General features: G+C 50.4%; 1 protein-coding gene across 1 annotated transcript in view; it reads left to right on the top strand.

Annotated features, from left to right (window-relative positions):
- The window catches only part of LOC119105533 (ion transport peptide-like), a 22,659-nt gene extending 2,333 nt beyond the window's left edge, over positions 1-20,326 (top strand). Inside the window, exons 2-3 of the mRNA XM_037228995.1 lie at positions 18,978-19,151; positions 20,215-20,326. Coding sequence (XP_037084890.1) covers positions 18,978-19,151; positions 20,215-20,326 — 286 coding nt within the window. The remainder of the gene's footprint in view (positions 1-18,977; positions 19,152-20,214) is intronic.
- Positions 20,327-21,155: the final 829 nt, after the last annotated feature.

Below are 21,155 nucleotides of genomic sequence, written 5' to 3' on the forward strand. Positions count from 1 at the left end.
TTACATCAACCTCCCTACGACCCAACATATATCTAAATTAATTGCAGGACAACACGCATGCTGGCTCGCCAACACGCGGTGTGACTCGTCACCACGTGTGTCGTATCGCGCCTCTCGCACGTGAGCACGTGGCTGGTGGGCAACTCGCAGCGTCTCCCCGATGGCAGCTGTGCCTCAGGGCTGCTGGGGAGAGTCACCGTCGACACGTGAGCACGTGGCTGGTGTGCAGCTCGCGATGTGCCGGGGAGAGTCACCGTCGACACGTGAGCACGTGGCTGGTGTGCAGCTCGCGGTGTCTCCCCGACGGCAGCCATGCCTAGGGGCTGCCGGGGAGAGTTACCGCCGACACGTGAGCACGTGGCTGGGGTGCAGCTCGCGACGTGCCGGGGAGAGTCACCGTCGACACATGAGCACGTGGCTGGTGTGCAGCTCGCGACGTGCCGGGGGAGTCACCGTCGACGCGTGGGCACGTGGCTGGTGTGCAGCTCGCGACGTGCCGGGGAGAGTCACCGTCAACGTCAAGCCACCTCCGACAACGCGGCCAGGACAATGAGACAATCCTGGCGCGTTGCGTGACCTGTGCGGCGACAGCGAACGCGCGGGAGGTCACGTCGCGACGTCAGAACGGCGAACAGGCGAGTGCCCTGCGAACTGACCAGCTCCCAGTGAAGGTGACAGCGCCTGAAGCAGTAGGGGATGCCTGCCAAGGCTAATATTGTCTCGGCTGACCAGGCGGAAGGGCGCTGACACTAACTTATGGTCTCTTATAGCCCAGTGAATATGCATGGGGTGGGCCTCTTGTGATCACCGTGCAGCCAGCCCGCATGAGATCACGCTTCTTCATGATCATAATCAGCTTCTCCCGTCAGACGACGGTTCGGCCTCTCTCGCCAGCAGGTGGTCCGGCCTCTGATGTCAGACGGTGGTCCGGCCTCTCCCGTTAGACGGTGGTCCGGCCTCTGACGTCAGACGGTGGGGTCCGGCCTCTGACATCAGATGGTGGTCCGGCCTCTCCCGCTAGACAGTGGTCCGGCCTCTGACGTAAGACGATGGTCCAGCCTCTTCCGTCAGAAGGTGGTCCATCCTCTGATGTCAGAAGGTGGTCCAGTCTCTGACGTCAGAAGGTGGTCCAGTCTCTTCCGTCAGACGGGGGTCCAGCCTCTCCCGTCAGAAAGTGGTCCGGCCTCTGCCGTCAAAGGGTGGTCTCGCCGCCCCATCGGCCCGCCGGGCAGTGCCGGTCGCCGCCCGCTGCAGGCAGGCGTCTGCAGGCAATAAATAAAGCCCGGCAGAACGGCCGGTCCGCCTCGTAAACCCTGATACACTGAGCGGTCGGGTGGGTGCCGGCCGCCGCTACCGCCTGCGCTAAACGGCCCGGTTTGAGAGGAGCCGATTGTTTATGACGGCGTTCGGCCGCCATCGACGGGTCCAGTCCGTCAATGCCCCGGGCCAGCTCTTCCAAACCGGGCGCATACCGATCCGCTTCGCGAGGTACCGCAGGCCCCGAGGGGAAACGGCAGGGAGTCGAGGTGCTGCAAAGCGAGAGTACGTGCTGGAAATGAAGGGCATGCCGATGAAGTGTGCTGGATTTTATTGCACAGACGGAAGCGGTTTTCGCAACATCACTTGTACCGAAACACCTACATACCTCCGCCTGCGGACCTATCTGTCGCCCACTACACAACTTGAACAATGCTATGTCAAAGGCGTGTGCATCTTGCTATGTACAAACCACAATGCCCACTCTGTGTGATGAACCTGTTTGGTGCCCAATAGCTGGTGCGGCCTTGCTACTGAGGTCAGGTTGCTGACAGCGGTCATATTTCAACAGCGCTGTTTGTTCGCATCGCATTGTAGCCGGAGCACCGATGACAAACGCCACTGACCAACCATCTGTGTCGAGACGTGCCACCGAGTGGCCGCTGTCTGGGCATCACCTCATCTGCACGCCTCCGACGATGCCAGCCCACGGAAGGCACCTTGCAGGCCGCCCCGTCGGCACGACGGCCATTAAGCGGCCTGAGTGGGACTGCAGACGGTGCACGAGACAATCGCAGAGGCGACGCCAGGCTTCCCGGCGGGTGTCTCGGCAGCCCGACGGCCGAAGGCGAGTGATCACGCCCTTCAGCGGCGCGGCTGGTTCTGCGGCTGAGCAGCGCGGTCGGCCGAGCCTGTCGCCCGGGGCGGGCGCTGCAGCCGCCCCCGGTCCGCCGCTGGACGCGCCTCTGATCAATGGCGTGGGCGATCACGACAACGAACTGGGCCGGCGGCGAGACGACGGTCACGAGGCCGTCCGACAACCAGATGAGGCAACAGGTCATCTGAAGACGACGGCAGAAACACTGTGCCCTTGGGGGCAAGCCCGGCATCCTGGAGAAGAGGGTACGTTGAGAAATTCACAACAGTCCACATGCAATGACGTTGCTTTGCGTTTTCGTTTTGCATGTCCACACACGCGGCTGAATTTGACAGCTAAGAGACATAAAGAGTACTGTCCTTAGCTCTGTCATGACGTATCGCGCACGACCCGTCTGATGCTCGATCATGCTGTTATTACGCGTCGCGCAGAACACATCTGATGCTCGCTGAATCTAATGTCTCCGGCAGAGTTGCGACAGAGTTGTGCTGACTCCGCACTGACATTAACGTTGGACAAGGGCAAGTGTCACGAAGCACCCCTTGATGGTCTCAAAGGATGAGGCATGACGTTTATTGAGCATAAAAGTGTCAAAAGCTTGGGGATAAATACGGGCAAATAACACTATCAACTGCGCATGGACCAGCGCGGGGTAACGGGCATTGGTGCTCTGGCGGCATTCGTGATGTCATTGGGGCTTTACGACGCACTCAGCTGCTGAGTGCTATATGGCGCCGCCTGCCTCTCACCCTGGCAGGAAGGGCGGGCGCAGCGGGAATCGAACTCCATACCCCTGGTTTCCCAGACGCGCAGTGGTTAACGCCGACGCGTTAACCACTACACTACCGGCACCCTACCGGCACCCCTGGCGGCACCCCTGGCGGCACTCATCAATGCCAGCCACATTTCATCCAATAGTACGATCGAGCTGATGATAGATGATTTGGTAGTTACACCGATAAGTCAGCGCATTACAGTAATCGAACGTGCAGCAGTGCACAGCTTGGGCACATACAGACCAGTGTTGAATTGCCGTACTCTGGTACCACTGAATTAGGAGTGCGGATTTGATTCCAAATTTTCGGCGTTCAAAAAATTTCAAAACACACGTTGGGAATTGAGCGGTCAGGGGCAAAAATCTTTGATTGTTTTTTCTGGACAGCAGATATCATTCTGTCGTATACCAGATTGCCATGCACCCAAATCATTTAATGATGCTTCTCTACAAAAGGATTTGGACCTGAAGCATAAACAACGTGTTAATAGAAAATACAGCTTCTTGAAATATGGAATGAAAACCTCTTAGTGTATTTTGCCACACCTTGCATAAAGTGCTTACATATGGTGCTTGTAAATTGAAATGGGATCGCTAGTACCGAGTTTTCCAACTGTTGTAGTTCACATCAGTTTTGAATTCTCATTTTCATGCTGCCGTTTTTGTGGTGAAAGCCGAATTTTGTCAACTTGGAATTCTCTTGAGAAACCTTTAGTGCACATTTTTGAAAGAACGATTGGTAAAACCTTGAACTTTGGGTTGGACTTTGGACAACAATTTCTGGTAAACGGTACGTCAGCACGAGACATGAAAAACGCTCGTAATTAGTAGAGATTAAGATGTGCTGGAATACAAAATGGTAAAATGTATGTGTACTAGAAACTGCAAATGAAATTGCTGTTAAAAATTGTTTGGACATCCTAATCTATGCTACATAAAATCCTGCAACCCAGTTTTGACAATCTACATTAATGGACATGGTTAGTGGCGCCTGATCTCTTGACCTGCATGGCTCGAACCATGGAGCAATCCTGCTCCACCCGGTTAGCCAAATGGTGCTCGCGATTTCGTACCTGCTTGGCCATACCGTCTAACTTTCAGACTGACGAATTTTTGACGACTCCAAAGCGATTTACAAATCACATACGCACGACGTCCTGTTTCCAGTATATTCGCTGAAATAAGATCGTCATCTAGGATAAGGATCACATCCCTGCAATAATGGGCTAGTTCAACAACTTCACATAAGTTTAACGAAACACATGGCAGCAACCAAAATAGCAAGCGTGCACGCAACACTTGCAGTCATCTGATTTGGACACGTTCCAAGTAGCTTACTCGTCCTGCAACATGCAGTCATTAACGCGTGCAACCGGATCAACGATGCATTACATCATCATCTAAAGGACGCGAACTTTTCAAGACTTCCGTCGGGCGTGCAAAGTCTGCTTGCCATGCCATCACTAGAAGCGTTTGCGTTACGAACGAGCCACTGATAGGGACTTCCGGCAAGCAAAGCTTGTGGGGCGATGATATATTGATGGTAGATGATGATAGATTGCTGAAAGAAGGGGGAGGGGGTTACCCGCAAAAGTACGTACGGAACAAGTTCGTGCGGCAGTTGATGGAAGAATAAAGTTCGTATGCCTAAAGCTCATCAGCATGAAGTATGTGGTGTTTTAGCATGTGAGGTATGAAGTATGTGGGATATGAATTACGTAGGGTATAAGATTCGTAGCGTTAAACTACGTTAGGAATAAGAGACTTGGGGTTGATAACGGCAAAAACTCGTCATGTAAAAAGTCTGAAAAAAAATACAGCTCGCACGGTGAAACGTTCATCGGGAAAAGTCTGCAACAAAAATATTCGTGCCATGGTAGGGAGCTTCGCGCCGTTGCCTGCATGTAGCTTCAGCTGGTTCAGCTAGTCTTCACTGTCTGGATGCTGGGACGCCCGGTCTGACCTGGCCTTAACGGTACGGTTGGGTCTGGGCTGGTCTGGGTTTGGTTTTGGTTTTTGGATTAGGGCCCTTTCGACCAGACATAATCATTTCAGGGCTATGGAATGAAGGAAAATGGTCAACGAAGGGACAGACGTGCATGCGCCTGGGGGGCCAACCGCCGAGCTTTGACCCGCGCATGCGCGGGTACCCGGTCGGGGTCCCCCTTCCCACGGGGCTCTCGGCCCACTCGCGGCTGACACATGCAGCCTGCCCCGCACAAGCAAGGTGTCGCGATGGCGCAGGATAAAGCAAGATTCAGGATAAAAGGGGCGGATGTGGTCCGAGATGCCGGCTCGGGTCACCTTGACCCGCATGATGCACCGGGGCGCAGCCCTGCGTGGCACAGCGACTGGTCCGTGGCCACGTGACCCATGTCTGGGTCGGGGCCCGGTCGCCAGGACCCGGGGGGCGATGTTCGAATAGCGGAGCCGAACGTGTACGGATGTGTCACGTGTAGGTGTCCAGCGTAGCCGAGGTTTAAAGTGATAAGTGCACGACGAGACAGACCTTGTAGCCGATCTTAATCACGCTTACACCAGCAATAAATCGTATGAAAAAGATCCTGCACCGTTGCTCGCATGAAAACGCTCGTGAGGAGACTGCTCGCCAAGGATAAAGATCGTAAAATAAAAGCACGCAACCACTGTTTGTGCGCCGATTCGTGATGTAGTTACCCGAAGTTCGTTCGTAAATGATTGTCAGGGACATTGCCAAAACTACGGCCAAAAAGTTTGTACGATGATCTATCATGCAAACGCGCAAAGCTCGCACGCAAATATTCGCCAGGAAACCAGTTTGTGCAACAAAAGTACGCGCGCAAAAGTTTGTGTGGAGATACATAATGTGAGTTGGAATGTGAATGCCTTGCTTGATACCCGATCTCGGATGCATTGTCACAGGGAAGACCACCACTTGCCATCGACTTGGGGCGGGACGAGGGGATGGCGATGAACAGCGACAGTCGCATAGGTCGAGTCAAATATTTTGATCACGTGATCTCTTTGTGACATGAAATCAAACGCCCTCCCGCGACCACCAAATGAGCCCGGTCCTGTGAAATCCGCGGACCCTGGATTAGAACCGACTTAAGATGAATAACTCAATAAAAGCACGTCCACCGCAGATCACCTGCCCGATGAGCGCCCCCTTTATCCCCACCCTGACGACGCCTTTGTCGGTGCTTCCTGAGCACGCCACTGAAATCAGCTGACTGCGGCAGTGGCGAAAGTCAGCTGGCTTGTGGAATACGGCGGGCAAGCGCGCGAGTGACGCCCAGCGTCCGATCGCTTTCTCAAAGTAGTCCAGACTCGAGAAAAAAACATGCACCCGTTGGCCTCACTTTAATCCACCCGCTTTGATAACAGTCTTGTTGGCACCCGATCCAGAATGGTCTCAGGCTACTGAAGCTTTTAAACTGCTCACCGGATGGAGCAAACATTTCGCGATCGAAATGTAGGCATTATACCATCTCGCGGAGACCAAATTGAAGCGAAATCCAAGAGCTACCGGTTCATGATAGCTGCCTAGGTGGTCGATCTGTCCCGGCTTTGCGTGCACATAATTATCAGTCGAACTGTATCCGTTTCGAGTATTTGCGTTGATACGAATTATTACAAACAGCTACGTGCGCACTTCGTGCATGCGAAGTTTTGTCCTAATCCGGGTCTGGTTTGAATTAGATGGAGACTTGCTGTCAATAATGGCCACTTCAGGGCTATGAGACGAAGAGAAGTGGGTAGTGATGGATCAAGACTACACGCATCTGGGGGTGCTTCGCCGGCACTTGGCCCACACAGCGCCCTCTATTGCGGGTATACACTCGGCGCTCGGAAGGCACCCTGATCAGGGGTATTTAAGCCCACTCATGGCTGGTGCGTAAAGCCTGCTCCAGATAAACGGGGCGTCACGAGGATGTCGGATGAAGCGGGAGTGAAGAGGGATGGTTGATATTGTCTCGATTAATTTCTTTGCATGGGAACACTTCGCACACGCATTTCATACCAAAGGTACGAACATTTGCTTAGTAACTTAAGCCTAGAAACTTCGGCGTTTGAACTTTTGCGTGCAAATCCTTGTATTTGTTTTCCTACCGTGCAAGCTATCCACCTTTCTCACATTTGATGCGTACAAATACGGACGTTCTGTGCGCACAAGTCTTTTTTCCTCAGGAACTCTTGCCCTCAACCACTGTAGGCACCGTTTATCGACGGAGCGCCATCTAGTGCCGATAAGGCACATCTTTAGTTACAACTACACACACTTCCACAAAGAAGTAAGCAGACATACCGCGATCAAATTCTACAGACGTTCATGAGCGTTTGTCCCACACTGAAAAGTTACATCCCGGCGGCTTAATTGAAGCGGACTCTCGGTTAAGTCATCATAAGGTGCAAATGGCAGCTAAAACTCCCCCATCACCGGCGCAGTTTTTGTCGCCGACCGAATTTCTGTAGGCAAAGGTGTCGCTAGCAGCGTAACGCGATACTATGACAAACATAGTCATGAAGTCCGTTGTACCATCAGGAATCAACCCATCGCCGAAGGCCTCTTTCATCACCACAGTTTTCTATGTCATGCACACAACCAAAATGCTCATTTATACCGCGCCATTCAAATAATGACAGAATAACTTTTGCTGATAGGAAAGCAGGCACACTGCCCTAGTCTGTGGGATAGCCCAGTCACAACACCAGTTTTCTTCTTCCCTCAGAACTTGCCGGTGGCCCAATTTTAAAGTCTATTTACGGCTGGACGTGCTTTCCCTTGCCGCAAAAAAATGACGAAGGACCTCGATAGCCGGGACAGCCGAACACATGACAGAATTCGAACCGGTAACAGACAGTCCTGGGGGATGACGTCCAACATGCCTTGCCTGTGCCTTTCACCGTGCTCGTAGTAAAATGGACTGAAATTTGTTAATAGCCTCACATCAGGCTGCTAGTCCTTTCAGAACAACATACTCGTCCTGAGAGGGAGAGGGGGTACGAGGGGGCAGTGGGACGTCCCCCTAAAGTTTTCTGAGGACATCAGTGCGGAATATTGTGCAAGCGAACTCAAATTTTTGGTAGTCCCTGGAGCATCCATTGCGCGTGTGTTGACACAAAAAGAATCAAAACGGTAAAAGGGACAGTAATGTGCTGTATCATAAGTGGATCCTTCTATGGATTACTATTGCTTTGCATTGATATAAAGCACATTTTAAAGCAGCTATAGCTAATATTTGAGTAGCATCTTTGTGGCGTCATGCATGCCTAGATGACTTTAAAATAGTTCGCAAGAAAAAGTTTGCACAAACCGCGAGCGACTAGCTCAGAAACCAGTGAGCTACAAGTCTCAGGAAGTTCATGGCTGTAAGCTGTAACGAATGATCTTACAAACGGTTATCTCAGTTCCAAACCCCACATAAATGTGGAACACTCCCTTTAAAGGAAGCGTCTCACCTTTGGGACATATTTCAAAAACACTCCAGTGGATCCTCATGACTAGTCAAGTCTAATAATAGCACTGGGTAGTGTCATTACAGCACCATCGATATAAAAGAAGTATATCAATTTTAATTTCTGTAGGACATAATTATTGACATCGACATAATTGTTTTCTAGTTCAAATTACGCTGTCAACGTTTAGTAACAGCCCTACGGTTCCTCCCTGTAGCTGCAACGACTGTCGTCATGACAACCACCGTGCACACCTCTACTGGTGCGAATACGAAACCGCTTGCGGTTGGTGCATCGGGCAAGGGCCTAGAACCAAGAAGTTGGCAGGTTGAAGTTGGAACCAGTGCGTCACATGGATCACGTGAAAATCTCATTCCCAAAAGACAGGTGCGCCTCAAAAAGAGCCACTGTGCTAAACGCACGAGGAGGCACATCAAGCCATAGTAAAACGTTTCGTTGAGCTCGCAGAAAATAGCTTCATGTGTGCATATCTTTTTATCTAAACAGAATGTTTCAAGCTTTCGTAGCATTCATTGCACAGATATTCCGAAACATTCGTGTGTTACAAACATTACAAAATACATACGCTGGAAAGCCCAATCAAATGAAATGCATTTCTTTCATGGTGATAAGCAAGCAGTCATAAAAGACTTCTCCCGGAGTGTGGGCTTTTTCAACATGAAATTCTGGGCTATTCAGAAATATTTAGAGAAAACTGTCAGTGCTGCTCAAATCCTAAGCGTCTAATGTAACAATAAATGAAAAGAACAAAAAAAGCAGGGTACTCCCTTTAAAGGGAATGTCCACATGTGAGGACTTTAAAGCAAGCATCAATATGATAAAGTAGGCTTACGTGTAACTATTCGTGTACCTTTAAGTGAAATGGACTGCGCTCCAGAACACAATTTTCCACTTAGCCAATATGCTTCTCAATGCGCCATTGTTTGATGCATGATCGTGCCTTCCACAGCATTGGTTGAGAGTTAATTGACGGCCGTTTTGTCTCGACATCGTGCTCATGAACGCCAGATTTGAACGATTCGACAATTATGCTTTTGTTGGCCCTGATCGCCGCTTAGCGAACGGAATAGTAGGATTTGAATGACATGGCGTCATAGATACCTGAGTGACCTTGAGACAGTGCCCGAAATAGCTTCGCCGGCGTGTTGCTCAGAGACTGGAAGAACAGGGCCGCGAAATGCACGAAAATGATGTTCAAGATGACTTTTTCAGTTCAAGTCCCCATACGAATGTTTCCTTCTTGAAAGAAGAAGAGAGCCACAACTGAGAATGCGAGTGCGGTTTAAAATATAAAACAGCAAACAAACATACAAGAACTCCGCAAGAAGGGTCAAAACACCCGCACATAAGGGTCGTCGGGTTTTCACTCGTACCTACATTTTGGCATAAAATCGAGCGTGGATTAGCACGGCCGGGCGGCCTTCCGAGGCTAGAGTAGGTCCTTTAGGCTAGAGTAGGCTAGAGTAGGTCCTCCCTCCGTCGGCATCACTTGCCCCACCCTAGGGCACTGCAGGGGAGGGTCTTGATTGTCAGAGGACACTCTGTGGAATGTCGACATATATGCATGTGAACATATACTACATACATTAGTATATATGTACATATACAATATGTTATGTATATAATATGTTATATATATATATATATATATATATATATATAATAGAATATGCATATACATGGCTCGCGATGTCTGTTAAGCGCAATTGATCCAATGGCTTTTAATCAATAAATATCTCTCTTCTACTATTAAGATGAATTAGTTATGACCGTGAATAACTGGAATGGAAGAAACGTGGAAGAAGAAGAAGAAGAATGGAAGCGAAGAGGCTCTTGGGCCACGCGTCGCGTTGCCGGTATGATCGATGCCCCATAGGGGAGGGGGAGGGGGGGTACCGTGCGGAGGGGCAGAGAATGCAGGTGGCATGGAGGGAAGACGCCTCATATAACACAACGCATTTTATGTTTGTCACAGCTTTTGTCAGAGAGGAACAAGCAGGGCTTCATCGGCCATCGCTGACGTCACATGGGATGCCCAGCCCCCGGCCCACAACGAGCCCTCCCTTGACATCACGTGCCCCTCCCCACGTGCTCACCTCTTGCAAAGGCAATTCTGACGGTACCCTGGTAAGTTTTATAACCAAGGTGGGCCTTTAGTGTCATACTCCACCCAGTGCTTTTGGCAATTCACAACACCTGTAGTCGATTCCCCCTCCCTCCCATCACCAACCACCCTGCGCGAATTCCTCGCTGCACCGCTACTCTTGGTGATATCATTATCACACTCCTATCTGACAGATTCACCATCATTCGATTTCGGACAATCAGCGAATCTCAGGGGCTCGCTATTAACTGGTCACGAAAAAGTACTAAAAAGATGAATAAAATGGACAGTAATACCAAATTGGATGAATCACAACGGAAATGTACATGTCACCACCGATTGCATTATTGCCATCAACATGGGCGTTTTCACCACCGGTCGAACGAAGTCGTGAACCGTAAAGACTACTTATGTTACCAAACACACGGAGCAAATTTCCACAAAGAATGTTACCAACCAGATTGGCTGAGGCTCCTCCAAATAGGTGAAACAAATCACTAAAGCACTGTAAGGAATTATGAATTTTCACCAGAAACTAGGATATTCAGCCCAACAGCAAAAACGACCATATTTTAAGCCAAACCAGCATCAGCGTGCGCATGTTTTCAAACGCAGATGCCATTACTCACATTGCAGTTGCGTTTTTAGAGGGGGTGGCCGACTAGCAATGAGTTTCGTACAGGCATTAACATCCAGAGGCGCAGCCAGCTGCTGGAGGGGGGGGGGGAGGGGGCACAGGGATTTACCTCCCGCTAGGCCCTGAGTGCCCTTCGGGACCCACGGCACAGACCATCAAGGGTCCGATTGGAGGACCTGAAGGGCTGGTCGGGGGACAACACCGAGGCGAAGACCTGGCCCTCAAAGGTTAGACAAAAGGACTGGTTGCGCCTGTCGGAGGTCACCGGGACGACGAATGCGCCTATCTAGGTCCGAACCCACCAATGTGGAGCAGTTGGCTCTGAGTTTGCTTGGACACTGGGGACCCATTTACGAAGCAGGGTCAATGCCGATGTCCGCGATTGTTACTGAAGGCCTCCTGCCTTGATCGGGACGCTGAAACAAGGCTTCTGTATCAGGGCACAGAGTGCTTAACAGGGAGGCCAATGTCCGCAAGGGGCTCGCAGTCGATCAGAGACGCATTTTGCTGAAGAGGAAGAGGACGAGACCCTGAATGTCAAAGAGCTACTTGCGCTGGTCGAGGTCCTCTCGCCAGAGATGGGATGGAAAAAGGAGAAATGACAATTAACTGATCCACAATGAGACAATGGAAGAATCTGCCAGTCACGGGCGCTATTTCCGAACAGGGGCCCTTCAGAACCACTGGCCTGGGCCCTAAAACAAACTCGGGCCCAATTTAAGCCCGGGTCCCGATAACCACAAGTGTGGTCCATACTGTGGTCCACATACGTGCTTGGGTGACACGTTTTACTGTTGTCAAAATTGTCTTGAAAACTTGTCTGATTCGACAGTTTTAAGATCAAAGGCCACACAAAGTAGGATTGTGGTGTTTTCTCTAGGGCTCCATCTCCCTCTTGTGAAATTCAAATTCTGCGGCAGAATTTTATGGAAAATCTGCATGTCTCGAAACGCATGGCACGGTTCCCCTGCCCTTTGACCTCCCTGAAATTGAACAGCCGCTGCCAACGGCCGCAGACCATCCAAGTCCGAAGTCAAATGGCAAGCGCACATAGACGCAGCCAAGATCAAGAATACAGGGGTCTACCCCCAGCCCAGCATTACACCTGCGTGACGAGTTCTCACTGGGATCCCCCACCCCCGTGTTTTGTTATCCTGGATGTGCCTCCGCGACCGCGTACGTGGGGACTTGAACTCCCCTACCGCCACGGGCTTGCTGGGATTGTGTGGATAGTGGCCAGGAGCTGACACCAATTTACTAACCTACGGAGGCGACAAGCTGTTGGTTGAATGGTTGCCATTCAACGTCCGTTAAGTTATGCGATTTAAGCCACTTTGGTGATTGTTCATGTCTTTCCACCTGTAATCGGAGGTTTAGTTCTGATGCCTGATCGGTTTACCATACCAAATTTTTATTGGCACCATTGGTGATGTCTCAGCCTTCTGGTGATAAACTGGCCGTCTCGGCTGGCTGATTCAGTGGGTGATCAGGATATGTATTTGGGTGATGGAAGTGGCCATTCTGGTTGCTCAAGTAACTTTGTCCCAATTTCGAGTGTTTGATTAGTTGTGCGTTTGAATTGTAAGACGAAGAAATCTATGACTGACATCGTGCTCTTGCCAATGTGAAATTGAGCAGTGCAAATGACAAACAGAAGCCATGTCATAAGCTAGGTCGGTAACTTTGGTGACAGAGGCATTATTCTGAGTTTGGAACACCTAGCGGCACGGTGCGCCGCGCGCATATTCTCGATGACGCGTGACGGACTGGCGTGACGACGTTGTCAGGGTCACGGTGGAACGATGCTACCGTGTCGCTATCTCAAGCCTCTGCTGTCGATATACACCTGTTACGGGCAGGTCACTGCGAGGCCACGTTAGGTTGCTTGCGGTATCAATGCTGGAGATTGAGACGTCAGAGGCGCGAGCAGCATCGATAACAAGCGAGTTACCCCTCCCCCCCGCCCCATGTTGCAGCCGCTTCGATCGTTTCTCCATTTCTTGTAAAGGAATTTGGGTTTGATACTGACGAACTGTTGATGTGCAGGCCTGTGTGTACATTTTTCACATCAGGAAAACGTTCATGCACTGTCGTTTTCATCTCGACAAGCCGGGGCACAAGTTGGTGGCCGAGCATTGCAACGCGTAAGATACATTACCGGGTAGTCAACTCACACAGTAGGCACTTAAGGGTTAATGTCAAGTGGTATAACGACATCAGATAGCTCATGCATTACATGAAATATTCTTCTGAGATCTGCTAACTCTTTTTGTCTCGCATAGGCAAGAGAAAAGTCCACCAAAGCATCCACGAGCAATCCGCCGAGAATTTCGGTACGGTGTTGCCCTTGGAGGGGCCATGGCCATCCCCAACGATTATGTACGTACCATCGGTGCAGTACACCTGAAATTGTAATCGTAAATGTAAAATTACAACTGTACCGTGAAATTAGATTTGTATGATAACCATAATGTATGGTATCTAGAACTGTAAGGAAGGGGAACGCATGGTTAAAGGGAACGTTCTACATTTCAGTACATTGCAGCAAGCATCAGGTATGATGAAATAGGCTCATTTACAAGTATTGACATACTTTTACGTGGAAGAGACTGCTCTAGGCAACACGATATCTCTTTTTAGTAACTACGCGCTTCAATGATTCATTGCTTGATTGCGTACCTTGCATAATAACGACTAAGAACCAATTGACGAACGCCAGATATGAGCGATTAGATGGTTACATTTTTTGTCCTTGATCGCCGCATGACCTGTGAAATGACAAAGTTATAATGCCGTTATTATGGCAGCATGAATACCTGGGTGACCTTGAAATGGTCTGCACGAAACTAGGGGGTTTTAGGTGCTAAGAAGGGCAGGACTTTGAACTGCATCGAATGATTTTTGAGACGGCCATTTCAGTTCAAAACCGCATACAAATGTGGAACACACCCCTTCACTACAGTGTTCGCATGGTAGCATATGAATATCAAGCAAATCTCAACTTTGGGCATTTAGTTTCTCAGCTAGTTGGTTTGACTTGGGATGTATGTTATACATTCACAGTACGCATAGGCTTGGCCATTCATACCTCTCATGAGTGAATGAGAAGTAAAGACAACAAATCCGATCCAATTGAGTGCATGTGTACCGGCGTGCTCAACACACTGAGGCAAATGGATAGGCTGGTCATCAAAATCAAACGCTGTGAGTGAGCGCTGATACTCGCCGAAATAATTCCAGCAGCTCGCAGGCCATGCTTATTCTTGCCCTGAATCTGTTTGCATCTATCCTTTTATGAGTTGCAGATTCAGTACGCATCCTTGCAGCTAACACAGCCTGAGCAGTTTGATTTATGGTTGAAATGAGTAGTTGAAATTTATCTTGGTACGAGCATGAACATATTTCTAAGTCCCTAGTTAAATTCGCTCACAGGCTGCTCGGAAAACAGCAGGCGAGCGGAAGGTGAAATATCTCGTCACTTCGTAAATCACCCTGTGATGTGTGCACCAGCTGACTTTTTTAGCGCGCAGGTATCGCCACGTGCCGGATCACGGCCAAATGCAGCACCACCCGCTCCTCTAACGACCGCGCTCGGCCGAGGTGGGCCGCTTCTGTGAAGCGGTGGCGCCGGCGGCGGTGCCCTCCGCGGCGGACACGTGCCGGCGGCCGCACGCTCGGCTCCGGGGGCGCCTCTGAATGGGCTCGTCAGTAAGAGTGCCCGGGGCAAGGCGCATGACCAGCCCCGCCGGAACTGCAACTGCCGGCGCTGACGCTCCATGCGAGGTGGTACCGAAACGAGGTCATATTCAAAGCGCTGTAGTTTTAGAAGCCCAGTGTGCATACGCAAGCAATTTATCTCTTGCGCCACCTATATGACAGAATGTACACCACAACAATAACACAGTCATCACCAAACGGTCGGTTCCGTATCGATCTGGCCTGGGGGCCTTTCTCCATGCATGAACAAGGCCGGAGCCCACGTTTTACGTTGATCGGGGCCCTCAAGTTGATGACGGACCCCTATCTCGGCCGAAGCCCTCAGTGCCTGACAGGAGGCTGTGTTCGCGAGGGGCCCCGATTCGGCCAGGGCCAGTCTTTGAGAGGCCCGGAGGGGGTCCGGGGAGCCCCTCGCAAACAAAGATCAACGGCCCGGCTGGAAGGCTTAAGGGCCTAATGGCTGGCTAAGGACGTCTGTCCGCAAGAACGTGACCTCAAATGTCTGTCAGAAGACCCTGTGCACCGACTTAGAACCTCCTGACACAGTGCGAAGCTCTATTTCGGCCAGAGATCACTAGCACCAAACGGTTGGCTGTGTGTTGGTCTGAACCACGTGGACCCATTTTCCAAGCAAAGACTAGGTTGAGGGCTTGTTATTTGCATTGGAAAGGGTCCCTGTAACAATTTCGGTCCCCAGCGGCGGTCAGGGTCCACAGTGCCTACACGGAGCCCTACGTCGGCACGGGATACCGAGTCGGCCAGGGGAACATTTGTTGAGCAGGGACAGGTACAGCACCCCGACTGTTAAGGGGCCCCTTGCGTTGGTTGGGACCCTCTGAAGGTGAAAGGATATATAAGAACTAATAGTACGAGGTCACAATGAGATAGTGGAAGGGCCCCGTATCAATCAGGACCCAGTACCGAATGGGACCTGCACCCCTTTCAGCCAATGGCCCGTTAAGCCGAACTGGAGTGTCTGTGTCAATTATTAGACCTCGTGCGGCAATAAGGGCTTTCATTGCATTGATGGCGGACCCTACGCTGGTCTGGGGCCAAACGCCTAGGTCAGAGAGTTTCCTGCGTCAGTGGGGGAACCAATGTAAGAGGTATCTCTCTACAGAGCAGTTGCAAGATAAATGAACGGTGGTTTTAGCAGGATTTTGAGCAGCCTTGCGCCGCTCAAGGAAGCAGATGGTATCCAACAACATACTCCCGAGGAAGGATTGCTGGCACCTCCTATAATAAGGAGCCGTCACCGCACGCCCTGTACCCGAGTCCGCGTTTGTTTTGGATGTCGCGAACGTTTGAAATGAATGTTCCACATTCAGAGATATTAAAGCGAGCATCAGGTATGATGGAATAAGCTCACTTTTAACAGCTGATTTACTTTCAAGTGGACAAGACTCCTCTAGACAGCACACTTTATCTATTGAGTAAATACGCTGCTCAATACGCCATTGTTTAAGCGCGTCCTGAAACGTTTGTATGACCACTCACTAGTAGTTCCTTAATCTCCCGAGAGGTGGCCAGCAACCGTACAGGATGTGTCCCAAACCGGATTTTGTTAGGTACTTTTGGTTTAGGTGCTCATGCTCGTGTGGTAACCCTTTCTCGTGGTGTTCTTACATTTTTTTCGTGAGCTCAAAGAGAGTGTTCGCGTGTATGTAAAGGGAGTATTTCATGTCTGTACATGGACCTGCCCTTCTTAAGACCTCAGTCCCTTTCGTTGCTGAGCTATACGCCCGCAGATATGTGCTGATTTTTTCGTGCGACTTTTTGAAGATTGCTCAGGTATTCATGAAACCGTAATAACGTTACTCAAATTATTCCATTTTACCGGCCATGCGACGATCGAGGCGAAGAAAATGAATCCGTCGGGTCGTTCATATCTGGCATTTGCGAGCGCGATTTTCACATATAACGGTCGTCAATTGGCTTTCAATCGATGTTGTGGAACGGTACGATGACGCAACCGAACATTGACGTGCCCAGGAGCATATTTACTTAATGAAAAAATTGTGTTCTCTAAAGCAGTCTTTTCCACATTTAAGTACAATAACGGTTATAAGTGAGTTTATTTTACCATATCTCATGCCTGCTTCAATATCTTTAAATCCGGGACATTCCTTTAAATGCGCATGTGCAGCATGTTGTTGACACCTCTAAAAAGTTGTTCAGCTAGATAAATACGGAGATAACTTTTAGTGGTACAATGTCTCACATGTTAAGACACACACCGACATAATTTAACGCACAACAATAAGTATTTTGAATTTACGCTCGACCAAGCGTTTCTTCTGAATAACTGCCAGTACTTTTCTAAAATTTACAACACAATTCTGAAAATCAATTATCAGATAACGGTGAGTTTTATGGATAATGCCTACACAAAATGCAGCCCTTTTCAAACGAGCTCGGCAGAAATAAACTGTTTATGCAATGATCGTAAAGCTGTAATGCATTGCGAACTGTCAGCGTTACATGCGCTGGGATTTAGGGCTACATCAAAAACAAAAGCAAGGCATCCATATCTAAGTGTTGGGTGACTTTTTCGGCGATATACTCCAGGTATTTTCACATTTCCACTTATTTTCAGGCATCAGCCTGTTTCGTGTAGTCCATATATCATGGTGCGTCGTGTTACCAAGCTTGTTATAGTTGTCTGCGCAATTTTTATTGTTGTTAGGTCACACTCGACAAAAGGTAAGCGTTTTTCGGACAGATCGATGACGCACGACATGGAAAAGGGAGTAGAAATTGTTGTACCAAGTTGAATTTCCTTTAAATGGTTGTATTGACTAATCAAAATTACGATGAGCAGCGCTGTTTGAGTGCATTTTCGCTGGTGGCGATCTGGAAATATTATTTCTTACCCCGTGTTGTTTCACGTGTGACTCTAACACGCCGTCAAAAACCACGTAACCTGTCTGATTTTTTCAATGGAAAAGAACACCCGGCATTGACGTAATACCGTGCTATATTTTAAACGCCACGATGTGACCAATCATATATGTCTAAGCCCATCTCCAAGAACACACAGATGACCAAATGTACTTGTTTGGTCCGTTCTTTGACACATGCAGCCGGAACACGAACAATACCGCATCATATCAGCAAAGCAATAGCTTCAAGCAATCAAACCCGATTCCTCGACCGCTCCGGACGTACCCGAGACCTCTTGGACAGCGGGCGGCACCAGCACCAGCCGTCCTGGCGACATCGCACGTGGAACCGGAGCGACGGGCCGCGTCGGCGCCGCCGCCGGCCGCGTGGGTGCCGCGCACCAGACCTATATAGAGGCAGCCGGGCGACGAGGTGACAGCAGTGTCAGCACGACTCCTGTCTGACCCTCGCAGCCGACCCTCCAGTCCTCCAGGTACTCCGGCGGCCTGTAAATCTGTGCGACGCCCCCACCCCCGCTGGCATACGTGGGATGTTTTCGTGGGGTGGGGGGGGGGGGGGGGGGGGGGGGGGGGGGGGGGGAGGGAGGGCAGGAGCAGAGTTGGAGGCGGGGCGTAGCCTGGGGTACCGTGCATAACCTTTGTAAACGCAGCTAATGATATGTGGCTATGGTAGACTAATAAGCTGACTATTGGCCGCGTGCGGTTCCTAACTTAAGTCATATATTTGGCTCCAAAACATTCGAAGCTGCAAACGTGATTCCAAACGTAATGAATTAAAGACCACCATTTGACCAATTTAAGACCGCCAATAGCAAGCTCCAAATTGAGCGGTTGTTATCGCTCGCTCCCGCTATCAAAGTATCGTATGCCCATTGATGCCTTCCAATAAGAACCCGTTCCATTGCCTGTGCACGTACATCTTTTGGAACGTCTAGGACGGGCTTTGCTGTTTACGTGGCACAGCTTCACATTCTCTGGATGTGTACGACAGATAACGCTGAAAACTTGAGCCGATGCGCGCACTGGCGTGACCCGTTCCATGGCTGCTCACAGGATGACGATGTGAATGGCCGCGTCTGGCTGGCCCCATTTTCCCTCCCGGACTGCTCGTAAGATGGTAACGTGAATGGCCGTGGCTTTTTGGCCCCATTTCTACCCTCCGGGACTCTCGGCAGGATGGCGCTGTGGCAGAGTGTGCGGGCGGCGCTGCTGGCCGGGGCGCTGCTCTGGGCGCTGGCGCCGGCCAGCAGCGGCCAGCCTGTGCTGGCCGGACGGCTCGTCGGCAGGCCCTACACGGCGCTGGAGTTCAGGGACCTCGAGTGTGGCGGCGAGTTCGACCGGGCGCTCGTGGCACAGCTGTCTGACATATGCCAGGACTGCTACCGCATCTACCGCGAGCCAGAACTGTTCGGCCTCTGTCGGTAAGTAGCGCGCTGGCCGCCCAATGAAACTTCGTATGAGGAAAAAAGGCCTCCTGGTTTTCCGGCATTATGAGTTTGGAGTTCCTGTCAAAAATTTTCAGCTTTCAGTATGCCAGGAGATGCTGGCTAAACGACATTACGACGCAAACATTGGAACTGTTGTCAAAACATTAGTTGAGATTTCAAGTTGCGCTAATATTCACAAGCGAATATGATGCTGTGTAATACGATCCTATGTGGAGGGCTACCCGAGACACAGGTGACTTATAAGACAAAAGGTTTCATTCACCAGTACCGAAATGCGCACAGTGCGAGACAAATTTTTGGCATTGGAAATACATGCTAACCTCAGCCAAAAAGGAGTTATTTCTAAGCGTGACTAAAAAACGTTGTTGAGGTCAGATCCCAAGGAGAATATCTGCGTGAACAGCCCGGACGAAGATTGCGAATGTGCAGCGATCCTAATCTCTTCCCGTCCGCGTTTTCCTTATCTGCTGCTCACTTTTCTATGAAACCGGCTAGAATTGCCAATGAAGCTGTCAGCGCCTGGTCCATGTGGCCTATGCGCCTTGCCCCAGCGGGCTCCACTCTACAACCAGCAATTCTGGCCACTCGCCGAAGCAGCCGGGCTTCGGCGAAGTGATGGCAAAGTGGAGTGGCATCTTACGTCACAACATACCACTACAGGCACAACGCTCTTGGGGATTAGCGCATAAGTCCATCGCCCACAGCCTTCGGCCACTCCTGTGCTGATTGGCGCATACCGTGACCTTCCCACCGATGTTGGCGGATTGGTGTCTCTCATGTGCTCATTTGCTGGTCGGTGGGGTTCTAGCGCCTGTCGTCTACCCACTGCCTGCCCGTGTATCTCGCAGCGAGTGAGCCAGCGCGGTGATCGCAGGTATGAATGCTGTTGGGTGCCGGTTTTCCAATACAGGTTCAAGGCTTTCAACATCGGCTAGACATAACAAATATGATATGAACAGGTAATATATTGGCACAGTGACTTTTGCCTGTGAGAGTTTTCATCGTAGTCTGACCTCGTTTCGTCGCCCCCCCCCAGTCGGCAGTGCTTCAGCACCCCGTACTTCGGAGGGTGTCTGCAGGCGCTGCACATCACCGACCCGGAGGAGCTGGGCCGGCTGCACGGGGCAGCGCGCATCCTGCAAGGCTAAGCTCCTCCGCCCGCCGCCCACAGCTGGGCGACAGTACAGCGCCGCCTGGTGTTCCGTGCAGGGCAGGGCAGGGCAGGGCAGGGCAGGACAGGGCGGCCCAGAGCTGAGGTCGGCAGCAGGGCTGTCCCATCCTGACCATGGCTGCACTGATCTGAACTGTTTATCTCAGGCGGGTCCGACTGTGACCTGAGTCGGGAAAACTGGTTGTGATTGTCAAGAGCCAAAGATCGAGGATACGCTTATATGTTTTGGTGCACAGCTGTTGAGATTCCCTGCCGGTGTAGCACGTTTCTGACGAAGTGTCGTCGACGGAGCCCCACATTGCTCTTGCACACAACGGAAGGTCGTGCGTAATTTTAAGTTGGATCTGTCTGAAGTCATGTACTTACGTTAGTTCTAACTTCACATGTTGTTTTGCTATCCGTCTTGTAAGCGCTACGAGGAAGTGAACGATCCCAAATACAGCGCATATGTAGAGCAGTGTTTCAAATGGACTTCGCACCGAGCAAGGTTCAGCGTATCAAATGGTAGGCGGTATAAAATGTGGAGTCGGTATACCGGCTTCATTCGGTTACAGCAGTAGTAGAATGGTTCAAGAAAGTTTGGGACGTGTAGAAACTGCAATGTAAATGTATCACAATTATGAGCTTGGGTGCACATAACGCGCATGCTATAAATTTATCTATGCTATCTATGCATCTGTGCTATAAAGCACGCATTAGAACCTACAGGAGTAGTAAGTTGAAGATTTTCGATCGTGACTGTATCTAGTTGCGTTGTGTGGACCTGTTCGTACAATCACATATAGAATAAAATCTCTTCGCTCTCT

Source organism: Pollicipes pollicipes, unplaced genomic scaffold (assembly GCF_011947565.3).
Source record: "Pollicipes pollicipes isolate AB1234 unplaced genomic scaffold, Ppol_2.1 Scaffold_6138;HRSCAF=7277_pilon_pilon_pilon, whole genome shotgun sequence".
Taxonomy (NCBI): domain Eukaryota; kingdom Metazoa; phylum Arthropoda; class Thecostraca; order Pollicipedomorpha; family Pollicipedidae; genus Pollicipes; species Pollicipes pollicipes.